General features: G+C 34.5%; 1 protein-coding gene across 6 annotated transcripts in view; it reads left to right on the forward strand.

The window, feature by feature from the left end:
- The window catches only part of LOC113809726 (uncharacterized), an 18,930-nt gene that overhangs the window by 6,048 nt on the left and 382 nt on the right, over positions 1-12,500 (forward strand). For 4 of the 6 annotated variants that reach the window (XM_070113798.1, XM_070113800.1, XM_070113799.1 and 1 more), the window contains exons 3-13: positions 101-195; positions 3,972-4,088; positions 4,579-4,701; positions 4,849-4,971; positions 5,186-5,353; positions 5,630-5,778; positions 6,119-6,258; positions 6,409-6,587; positions 9,404-9,484; positions 9,824-9,877; positions 11,598-12,500. The exon at positions 11,598-12,500 is cut by the window's right edge and continues 382 nt beyond it. In XM_070113798.1, coding sequence (XP_069969899.1) covers positions 101-195; positions 3,972-4,088; positions 4,579-4,701; positions 4,849-4,971; positions 5,186-5,353; positions 5,630-5,778; positions 6,119-6,258; positions 6,409-6,587; positions 9,404-9,484; positions 9,824-9,877; positions 11,598-12,383 — 2,015 coding nt within the window. In that variant the 3' untranslated portion in view covers positions 12,384-12,500. The remainder of the gene's footprint in view (positions 1-100; positions 196-3,971; positions 4,089-4,578; positions 4,702-4,848; positions 4,972-5,185; positions 5,354-5,629; positions 5,779-6,118; positions 6,259-6,408; positions 6,588-9,403; positions 9,485-9,823; positions 9,878-11,597) is intronic. The other 2 variants (XM_070113801.1, XM_070113797.1) reach the window with 1 other exon arrangement.

Raw genomic sequence — 12,500 nt, forward strand, 5'->3', positions numbered from 1 at the left:
TATATAAGTATACAATTTGTGTATATTCTTGAATCTCGGTGTTGCTAAAGATGACGTTCCAGTCAAATTGTACTCACTTAAAATCCTATTGCTGTTGCAGAGTCTTGCAGTTTTGACAAAGATGCTTTGTCAAAAGAACAAACAAAATTTGCCCAATGCATAGAGGAAAAAGAAAAGCTACAGGAGTCAGTTGAGGTATGTTTTATGTATTTTTTATTTATTTATTTATTTTATTATTTTTTTTATTATTATTATTATTATTATTATTTTATTATTTTATTATTTTATTATTTTATTATTTTATTATTATTTTTTTTATACCTACCTACCTACCTACCTACCTACCTACCTACCTACCTACCTACCTACCTACCTACCTACCTACCTACCTACCTACCTACCTACCTACCTACCTACCTACCTACCTACCTACCTACCTACCTATACAAAGGAATTCTACCTGTAAGGTATAATTGAATAACCAGCAGTGCATTCACAATCACAATCTAATACAGGTTAATGGAAGGTATCCCACATTGTGTAGAGTCAAATCTCATGTTATGTAATGTCACTTGTGGGGCACCCAGTGATTGGTCTCATGACCTCACAGTCTACTAACTCTTATCCAATCATAGTGGTTGCTAGGAACAAGCCATCAACTATGTAACATCTGCCCTGTCTTCATTGTCACAAAAGTTGGGCAGGATATTTGACCCATGGTATTTCATCATTCATCATCATTAGGGAGCAAATGCCAATGGGGGCATATAGCTGCATTCACCCTATGCTTCCATCTTCAATGGTCTCTCATGGCGAGCTGCCTGGCAGAGATTTTTACAACAGGTTTGATCTATCGGCCCAAGCCACAACTTCCTAGGTCATATCACAGGCCTCCTCCACCTGGGGTTGTCCCAGACGAGAAATCCTGGGAAAGGATCATCCTGAGGGAAATGACGTTGAACACATGAACCTGCCAACTGTATCCTATGATCCAGCAGAAGGAACTGTTACAAAAGTCACTAAGATGAGATTACAATGCACAAAAAAATATACAGGTTTGAATACCAAGGGAGTTCATGACCCCTGCTGCCGGATCAATCCACCTTGATCCCCAGTCGCTAGAGCCAAGCATCAAGCATCTCTCTTGCTTTTGGGCACTCACTAATGGACTTCTAAGCTGCATTAAGTGTAATCTCTACTACCGAAGGTAGAATTCTGCTGGAGATGGTGACCATCGCTGTGGCCTGACCATTAATAGGTGTAGCCAGCCACCCTGGTCATGCAGCTACCTCCAAGAGAGCAGCCACCTAAACTGTTCAGGCCCTATCACACTATCACTTTTTCTGTCGATTTTTGCGTTTCCGTCTGAAATTGAGGCTTTCTGCAAGTATCGTTTACAAATGGAACGGCTCCCAGATGAAGAGACCAATTTCCGTCTTGATCTTGTGCTATTAATAAATTAGATAGGATGAATGAATGTAAACATAAGCTGATATTTTAGAACATCGGTATATACAATATACATAATCATATTTTTTTTTTATAATGTAATATGTATGAGAATGTTCATGCGGTTTCATTTGGAAACGCAAAAAATTTACAGAAAAAGTGATAGTGTGATATGGCCTCTAGTTGCTTCAGTTCCCTTGATAGCAGTGGCAACAAATCATTGTACCACAAAGAGCAGATGTTCCAATCCCCCACCTGTCTGAGGTTAAACCAAAGGCAGTTACTGAGGGTGGATGCCACCTCTTCTGATATTGCCAAATTTAGAGAAGGATGGCAAGCTGCAGGGTCCACAATCTGCCTGTGGGGTTCCTGTGGGCTTTTTCCCACAAGCCTTACGCAAGGTTGGCAGCTATTAGGATGCAAAAGGTATAGGTAACCTCCCAGTCTGTATCAAGGGTTGCCAATCCAATGAGACTAGGTGGGAGGGACATTTGCCCTTCCCACATCAACATTATCTATACAACACATTGCAAGTAAAGGGATTCCTAACAGAGTGGGATAATTCTCTGGCACCAAAATAGTATGACCAATCCCCCATATACATGACCAGACACTCAGCATGCCTATTCAGGGATCCACAGCTATACATGACGAGTGTGACCATTATGAAGGTTCCCTGAGGGCAGCAAGCCCAGCTTCCCCAGAGCCACCCATTAACCCCAGGGGGCATGGTATTTTCTTTCATTGTTATGCGTCATTCTTTAATGCAAGCAACTGGTGTGCATCTTACTGTGAGAATATAGTCAGTGGAGATATTTGAAGTAATATATTTTTTAAAGCAGATTTTAACACAGTTGTCATTTTTAACTTCATGAAAATCAAATCTTTCAATAATTTAGGCAGAAATAGCCAAGAAAAGAAACCTTTATTTTTTACCATCTGTAAGCCAGATGGAAAGATGACTTGAAACAAACTGCAATTCACCATGAACAAGTGATTCAGAAGCAATTAATTTAGAAGCATACATTGCAGTTTATGCTGTGAAAATTGCTCTCTTGTGTTATATATTTGACCTTTGGTTAAGAAACTATCAAAATTATGTAAAATAGGTTAAAAATTTAGCTATCATAGACATTCAGAGACAGGAATCCCTTTATGAAATTATTATTATATTTTTGTTGTTATTATTATTCAAAAATCATTCATTTTGGTTGATTTTGGATATCTTTCCTTACTACTGTAATAGTTGTTTTTCCATTATATTCTCATTCATGTACAGTCAAGGACAAAGTTCATGTGCTTGGAATGAAACTTTGAAATCCTCTAAGGCTAACCAACAAGAATTTTTTTACCGTCTTGGTGGGCCATGCCAGATTTACAGTGTTGTTGGACAAACAAATATTGCTTTATAATGATTAAATGATTATGCACCTCTAATACTTCTAAAGTTTCATGAATCACTACTTTGTATACCAAGGATGTTGTTATTCTATAAAGTATGATTTAATTTCATTTTCTAGTGCACAGATCCCCTAGTATTTGTTTGGGGATCTCTGTAGCTTTTTTTTAGCTTTTAGTTTTAAAACCTTATCATGATATCATATTTTTTTGTTTTTTAGAAATTCATTTAACTTCTACAGAAATGTTGTTAATACTTCTTTTTGAGGATGCAAGTGAAAATGATCTGCAGATATTTGTCAATGAAAACAAATAAAACATATCTACTACCTTAGGATGATTCTTTAATTCATATAAAAAAGTTTATTTTCATTTGTATCATTCAAAGGAAAGAATTACTATAAAGAGAGACATGTAAATCCTGGAAAAGGAGTAACTGGGAGTTAATGAGAAATATATCCCTAATAGAATTAAAAGTAATTACAAATCATATAAACAATGTAAGAATTAGTTCATTAGATTTTTATTTGTCCCAGATATCTGCTGATGAGTACATTCTTTAACATTAAAGTTGTGTTTTTGTGAATCAGTTCATGGTTTCAGATTATCTGTAAAATCTAAGCTCTTTACTTCTCATTTTTTTATTATATGGAGAATAAAACAATTCCATATTTATTTTTCATTCTATGAATATTCTTCACAGAGAGATACTGTTTGTTTCTTAGACCAGTAATCAAATTGTTTGAGAGAACACCCTTGCCATCTGGTCTTAGTTACATGCTTCCGCAGAAGTGTTGTACTAGCAGAGGGCAGAAAGATGATGATGTACCTTTTTAATAAACCCCATTAGATAGGAAGGGGTTGAATCTTCATTTGTATGGTATTGCAGTTATGATTGTTATTTTTACTGTAGCCATTATATATGTATTTATTTATTTATTTATTTGATTCACCTTTGTTTGGATTTGCTGAAAGAGTATGAGATTTCAAGGATACCAGGTGACAAGTTTCTTACTGCAACATGTTTTTTGTGAAATAGAAATAGTATTTGTCAAGATCAAGATTTCATAATGTGAAAATAGGAATTCACTTTTATTTATAAGCTTCTTTCTATTTACAAACAGTTGAAACAACGCCAGTTGTCAGCTTTAGAGAAGACTGTGATGCGGGAAGGGTCTGTTGATGTTCAAGCATTCTATAAAAGAGCAGTTCAACATGTATGGACAAGTCTTCAGTTACAGGTATCTTTCTCTCCCTTTCTAGCTTCTATTATTAAGGTGTCATTTTACAAAACATTTACAGTAGTAATAGTGCTCAGATCAAGTGTTATCGTATTTAAACATTTGAAAGAGGAATTCAAAATAATCAAGTAAAAAGGGAGGGTAGTGTGTATTATGATCTCTAAAAGCAGGCCAATATTCATTCACTTGAGTCACTTGAGAGTTATTAGGTACATCTGTTACTGTAAATAGTTAGGAATTTTTGTGCATGAGCAGTCTCCTGGACATTAAACAGAGAAAATACCTCACTCAGATCTGACCTCAGAGGGTTTTACCATGATGCCTTGTAAAGTTTTTCCTAAAAGAAATTATGAGAAACAGAGATGATAAGTTTCAGATATGAAATTATTAGAGGAAGTGCATTAAGTATCAATAATTCAGATAACTACAGAAGAGGGCAAAAATGTTGGGTACTTGGTATTAAAATGCTGCTGACTTTCTTTTTCTTTAGGAGGCAGAAGACATTCTGAAGGAGGGTGATTCGGCTATGGTGAGGCAGCTAGTCGCTCACATTACCAAAGATGATATCAAGATACTGAAGCAGTATCTGGAGAGTCAAAATAATATCCTTCAGGTTGGAATATAATTATCACATTATATCTTTGTTATGGATGTTGTCAGTCAATATTAGTATAGGCTAAAGAGTTAAATTATAAGAAAGATTGGATAACTACATTTTGAGGTTCTTGAATATCAGACTTAAATTTGCTCTTCTTTATAGGTGGATGATTTCTTGGCAAATGCCTTAGTGTTAGAGAAGCAACCACTTGTGGAGCCACGTAATATTATTGCCTTCTCTCTGGAGTGGATTACCTCTGCCTTTGAAGTCGGGAAAAATGTTGAAGTAAGTTGAAGCTCTCCTAAGGTCTAGAAACATTTTAATGTAAATGATAGTTTGTGATTATATAATGTATATATTGCATAATTATATAAATTTGTATAAAACTTTCAAGTACTGTGAAGGTACCACCAACAAAGTATAACATAGATTTCTACATAAATAGTATCAAAGATTCATGTGCGCCCAGAAAAATAATAAATATGTCCATATTCTGCAGGTGTGGTTGTACTTTTTGTGTGCTTTATTTATTCTTCTGGCAATATGGGCTGTGTTCTTATTTATTCGAGACATCCAGCGAGAGTTACGCTGGACACGAGTGATTGGGATGATGATTGTCATCATTTTCTTCATCTGCTGCCTATGGCACTGGCGTCACATGCACAAGGTTTGTTTATCCCTGATAGAGGCAATAATTAAAGGGTCAAAATTTTGTTTTCTTAAGCAATTGTAAACAACTATTCTCACCAGAGGTCTTATGATTTAGAACAATTTTTTTTATTAAGCTTTGAAGTGATGAAGCTTCTTATAAGATTCGGGAATGTGTTACATATGTGTCTCATTATCATATTATGTATACATGTTTTATGGTTACAAAACTTTTTGTGTAAGATTTTAAGTTTTGCATCAAAATTCGCCTTTTAAACATCATCTTTTTTTCTAGGTAGCTGAGTCACGTCGCCATGCACAGATGGCTAAGAGAGGTTTTACAAATATCCCAGAGGAATGCAAACCAGGGGCGAAAAGCACAACAGGCAGTGTTTGGAGTTGGGTGAAAGTATCAGTGTTTGGGGCTCCAGATGTGTGTGAACAGTAAGTACAAATATGTGATTGATTTCAATATCTTTTTCAATACAGCATCAAACACTGTAAGATGTTGGGGCAATTCTGTGATAGAATCTTTATATAGATAGTAGTGCTGTAGATCAAACAAAAAAATTGCATATTGCAAATGTATAAAATAAGACTGATTGTTATACTTTTGGTACCATATCAGATAATGATATAATATTTGCATAGTATTTTTAGAATAACATTATTTAGCTAATTCCTTACTCGTAGGAGATGACTTTCAGTAGCAATTGATGATATTCATGTACTGACTAAGAATATTTTTCATCGCGAAGACTGATATGCCAAAATATCCTTTCAGATATTTTGAAGACTTGATGGTAGACCCCACACAGGAAATCACTCCAGGAATGGTGATTGCAGAAACTTTAAGCAAGTTCTGCTTTCAACCACTCCAGCACCTTGGCTCAGAGAGTGCTAAGTTTATCAATAACTTTTATAGTAAGGGATTTTTTTGTGTCTTGAAAGTCACATTAATCATATTGCTTTCTTTAAAGCTGTTTTTTATTTTATATGAATCATGGTCTCCTTTTTGTTGCCGTTGTTGATGTCAGTTTTCAGGTTTTCTCTTCAATTTTCTACAATTTTCAGGTAACATCCCTGTCGTATATCACATCCCAGCCACCGCATTCTTTTTGTTACTGTTGGTCATCATCCTTTTTGCTATGTGTGGGTATGGCATTGACTTTCCCCTGTGGATGGGAGGAATCCGTCCAATCTACAGAACAGAGACAGTGGATACTTCAGAACTTGATAAAATAAGGAAAGAGGTAGGTGTTCCCTTTATCCTGTTTCCTTTTTATTTCCCAGCTATATCCAATAGGTTTTTGTGCATATCAAGTGATTTTTGGAATTGTTTTTACTGCATTAATTTGTTTGCTGTGTTACCCCTTAAGGGATGGTTATTCTACATCTTTTTCAACTTTCCTTGTTTTTCAAGTATATGATTTTACCTCATTAAAAATATTCTTTTAGCACTTATGTAAAAAAAAATTCATATTGCTAGAGCTGCCACAGAAGTTTGTGAGATAGAAAAAATAAAACCAGGAAATATATATCCTCTAGTGAAGCTATTGCCAAAAATTTCTTCCAGAAATTGGCCATTTATTATTTTACTATATCTCCTTATGATACATGAATTATTGATTAAGATGTCCAGGTTTAGAGGTCTTCCTGATGAGAATACAAAGATTTTAGTTGAATGGGCTAGTTTTTGCTCTTTTTTTTTTCTTCTTTCTTTTTTCTTTTTTCTTTTTCTTTATTTTTCTTTTTTTGTGTGAATGTTTTGTTTTGCAAGGAAAATGCTTTTTTCTCTGTTTATTTTATTTTTGTAAGAATACTAACTCTCTTACAATCAGTTGCATTTGGCAAATGGAAATGTCAAGGAGGTAAGTATAACGTATCAAAAGAGCGGTAGAGCATAGACAACTAGGAAAGACTTCAAAAGTTTTTGAACTTAGCAAAGTAGCTACTTGTATATGATATTGGTTTATTGGTCCAGTGAGTTTCACATTCTAGCTAAAGTATTAGAAGTTCAAAAATAACCATTACAAAAACATGTACCTCGTTGTTTTGAGATGATTGGACAATGAATAGGAATGGTATTACAATCTAATACAGTATAGCTGCAACATAGCATAGGAATTTCATAATTTACATGTAGAGGTAGATTATTTCAGTGTCTTTTAATTGTATTATTGGCAAGTTTTTGCTTCACAGACACTGGAAACTGATATTTCTTATTTGTACTACATGAACTTAGCTTTCTGGCATTCAATTTACATTTTACAGGTAATTAACTTTTTGACAAATGTGAAATTGATTTGTTAAATTTGATGGTAACCTAGTTTAAATATGGAAATAGTGTTATTAGTTATGTAATGTAAATATAAAATTATTTTTAATAGAATAAACATCTGTTTGATGTATGTGATGGTCTGGATGTACATGTAAGGTGTTCACTGGAAAGATAAAAAAAGGACATGTTCTGAATAAGACATTTCCATTCTTGTGACTTTCAAAAAGCATTAATATCATAATTTATCACAAAAAATATAAATGTATGATTCTAGAGAAAACACATGTTGTAGGATAACTTATTACCTTTTCCTTGTTTCAATGAGTGTCTTGTATGCATGTTAGACTTCTCAAATTGATTTAACAATTACTTGATTTTTTAGAGTTTTATAGTAGCATATCTCATCAAAGATATCCCCAAAGATTAAAGCAATGGTTCACATACTTTTTCTGGTCATTACCCACTTTTCACACATTATCCTTGTCCATGGCCCACTGCCAAGCATAACCTGTGACTGCAGTGAATGCTTACAGTCCTGCACTAATTAGGTCAATATAGAAACCACTCTAGCAAATCCTGTAGTTCCATTGATTTCATTTTTTCTTTTGTGAAGTATTAATAAAGAATTTTATTGTTTGCCTTCGCTAGATTTCATGTAATTATTGAAGTGGCATTCAAGAAGTAACTGAGAATAATTAAAAGATGACATTATTGCAAAAAGTTGTTTAAATTATAAACAAACAAAAAACAAAATAAAACATAACTTAGGAAATCTGAGAATTATGTTTAGATTAAATTATTACCCAAATATGTCTCAATCTCTTGTTTATGTCAATAACACATAATCAGGTAAAAAAAGAGAATTACACAGACAAAAAAGGGATGTATTACTCTGCCTACCCACTTAAATCCTTTGGTTTTATATATACATATCCTTAGATTATGGTCCCCTATATTCTGCTACATGGCCCTCATTCTGGGAACCACTGGTCTAAAGGAGAAAGCATACCAGAGAAATTAATATATAAGATTAAACAAAAAGCAGCATTTATTTTCTAGTAATCAGTGCTGAATTTTAAAGGTCTTGAACCAGCTAGCTGAGAAGAAGAAGAAAGAATGTAAGATTATCTGACAGTTTTCATTTATCACAGGCACTTAAATGTGACTGTTTTAAACATTAATTTTGACTCGATTTGTTGCTTATTCAGGTTAAGGTAGTACAAGAAGGATAGATGTTATGAAAATCTTATTTTATCATTGAATAGTCAACTGAAAATAGACTGTTGGCAGGAGATTGAGGAGTAATATTTAGGTACAAAATAAGTGTATGATGGCTGAAGAAAACCTTGTGGTAAGTACACAGATAGTAAGTTTGTGAGAATGGTCAAGCTGCAAACTGGGAAAGTGAATAAGATATTTATTTTTCCTTATTAAAATGGGTGATGAGTTATTTTCTTATCTTTCACTGATCTGTCTTTTACAATAACATAACAATGGGGAAAAGAGAAGCTGAGGTGAAGCAGAAACAGAGAGAAAGGCAGTAAGAACTGTTTGACCAGATTTTGATTGAGTTGTATTTTCAAGATTTTCTAACAATTTTGTTACCATCCTTTCTGATAGGCCAGATTTACATCTCAGTACCAGTGTTTTTTGTTTTTTGTTTTTTTTTTCTGGTCTTTTTTAACAAGGTCATATGATAACCATATTTTGTATCTTCTGTCTATATGATGTGGTTTTATGTCTTTTTCTATGAAAATGACTATGTTCTCTCTTTCATGTTTTGTTCAGATGCAGAAAGACACAGAACTATTACTGAGTGAGGCACGTTTAATGCTGACTGACATGGCAAAAGCTGCAACATCAACACAGGTAAATAATTGTATAAGATGTGAGAAAAAATGTGAAATGGCTCATTTTTTCTTTTCTTTTCTTTTCTTTTTTTTTCTTTTTTTTTTTTTTTTCTTTTTTTTTGGTTTCTTAAAAACCATGCATGGATTTTGTATTGCCAGTATGTTTTATAAATAGTAGTTTAGCATAATATTTGTTTCTAATATTGAAGGACAGTAAGTTGGTCTCTTATGTAGAATAGGTAGCTTAGATATTTTAATGTCTGGAATCTGCACTAGATTTTCTGGTTGGTCTGTTTTAGAATTACTTGTAGTAAACAACGTAGGAATTCTAACCAGACATGTTATCTTCATGGAATAGATCCAGTGTCTGGACCTCAGAATGGCTGAGGACGTAAGCCTTAAAAGTCTTCAGGTAATATTGATCAGTAATATCTATTTTAACTAATGGCACACTATAAATGGGCGATGGTTTTCTTCCTGAGATCATACCATCTTGATTTACAGATAGTGTCGAATTCGATGCCTGGAAAGTGACATAGATATTTCCACCTTTAAACCATTCACCTCAACATTGGTAATCACTCTGTAGGTGTATTTAGGGGTAATTCTTCCTGTGAATGTTTAATCGGGGACTCACTTTTGTAGAGCAGAAAAATGTGTTTTCTAGTGTTACTAATCCAAACTAATCCTGTCCTTTATCTCTGTTTCTCTTTTTGTCTCGTCTTTCTCTCTCTGTGTCTCTTTTTCTTTTATGTATTTCTCTGTCTGTCCCTCTCTCTCTCCCCCTCCCCCCCCCCTCTCTCTCTCTCTCTCTCTCTCTCTCTCTCTCTCTCTCTCTCTCTCTCTCTCTCTCTCTCTCTCTCTCTCTCTCTCTCTATCTTTCTTTTTCTCTTTCTCTCTTCCCCCCTTTCTCTCTCTCTCTCCTCCCTCTCCCTCTTCCGCTCCCTCTCCCTCTCCCTCTCTCTCATCCTCTGTCCTTATTTCCCTCTCTCCTTCTCCATCTCTCTCTCTCTCACCCTCTGTCCTTATTTCCCTCTCTCCCTCTCTCTCACCCTTTCTCCTTATTTCCCTCTCTCCCTCTCCCTTCCCTTCCCTTCCCTTTTCACTTCCTGTCCCACTGTATCAATTCCTAACTGACTGATGCATGTTCCTTTGTGTGGTTCTTGTAGTTTTAGTATGCTTTAATTCCCGATTCCATGGTGGTTTAATAATTCCTTGTGAATAAATATATCAATACAGTATAAGACGACAGTAGCCTCTTGGATTTGAAATGAAAAATACATTTATAGTATTAGTTAACTTTTCGATGCGGAATATTTGCACTTTCCACTACAGCTTTGTTGTACAACTTTTCGATGCGGAATATTTGCACTTTCCACTACAGCTTTGTTGTACTTCAAATCTTTTTATTTTTTATCTTTTTTATTATTATTATTATTTTTTTTTTTTTTACATATATGTCTCATAAGGAGCGAGGATTATGAGACCTATTTCTATTGTTATTGTTATTAGCATTATTATTTTTGTTATATTGATAATAATATCATTGAGTTTCTTTTCTTTCTTTTTTTTCATTCCCTAAAAATTCAGTGACTGGGGTAAATAGGTATGGTGATGTTCATTCCCTAAAAATTCAATGAATAAGGTAATAAGTATGGTGATGTAGGCCCAGTAATTGGTTCCTTGATGACTAAGGGTTTGTGGAGTCATCTATGTGTAAAGAAATAATATAACAATCATAGTGGATAGTGCAAGTAAATATATGCTTTTCCAAATGTCAATAAGTTCATACTATTCTTGAGCCAACCAAAAATCAAAGCATTAAGCAAGATAAGCTCTTTATAATGTTTTACCGGGTATGCTTTTAAATGGTCTGTATTGCTTATGAACCATTTTTTTTGTGCTTTACCTTTCCTAGAATTGGTGAAAAGGTCTATTAGTATGCTGACTCTTAGAAGCATTAAATTTAAATATTCACTGAAGATCATTTTATAACTTGAAGAAATGTCCTTTTTAAGAAATCTAGAGTTAATGTAGCAAAGTATCTTCCAAACAAAAAATAGCTCTCTTATCCATACATTGTTATTTATTGAAATGTTAATACTTTCTCCTTTTCCTCCATTCTTCATTAGGGTGTAACACAGCCCCTCCTTGTGATGTCATCTGGGATCATTGAAACAAAACTTGAGCACCTGATTTCACAGCATTTCTCAAGCATCCTCTCTAGTCAAGAGAAATCTCCTAGCACTTTGGCTGTAACATCACCAATACAAGGTGAAACATCTCTTAATAACTCTGGCATTTATAATGTGACGTCAACACCTATTGGAAGGCATTTAGACTTCAAAGAAATGGACAGGAATAGGGAAGTCAAATCAGATACTGAAGTAAAGTTGACCAAGTCACCCCAAGATGCAAAAGATCAGACTGATGCTGATCATTGGCACTTGCAAGGAGCCAGGCCAAAGGATTTTACTCCAAAGGAAAAAAGGGCATCCAATATTTCAAGACCATCCTTTGATGAATCAAGCTCGGATAGACAAACTAGTGTAACAGAAAAAGAAAATAGCAGAGCAGCAAATGTGAAGCCAGCTTCCAGTTTTTCCAGGAGTCACAATAATAGTCAGATGTTTAATCAGTCCAGAGATTATTCTGGCTTGGATGATAACTCTTTTGAAACTTCAGATGAAGTTGATACCAACACCAGTGCGAGGAGTGGAAGTTTCCTAGACCAAGTCAAGAAGATATTGGAGGAATCTGTAAACTCTAATGCCAATGATAGCATTCCAATGACCAGCATGAATGCTTCCTGTAGTGGCACCACTGAGTCTGTAGAACCTGAGGAAGAGTACGAACTGGAATTGAGTGCATCAAATGGGAAGTTTCTCAGCCAGATAAAGAAAATTATGACGCCATAACAATACCTTTCACACTTCTACTTAAAAGTATGTAATGTGTGTGTGTACATGTTTGTGCAAATCTATACGATTGAAAGAAAGGGAATTTACCTAATATTTATGATTTATTTTACTACC

This window comes from Penaeus vannamei, chromosome 34, assembly GCF_042767895.1.
Source record: "Penaeus vannamei isolate JL-2024 chromosome 34, ASM4276789v1, whole genome shotgun sequence".
Classification (NCBI taxonomy): domain Eukaryota; kingdom Metazoa; phylum Arthropoda; class Malacostraca; order Decapoda; family Penaeidae; genus Penaeus; species Penaeus vannamei.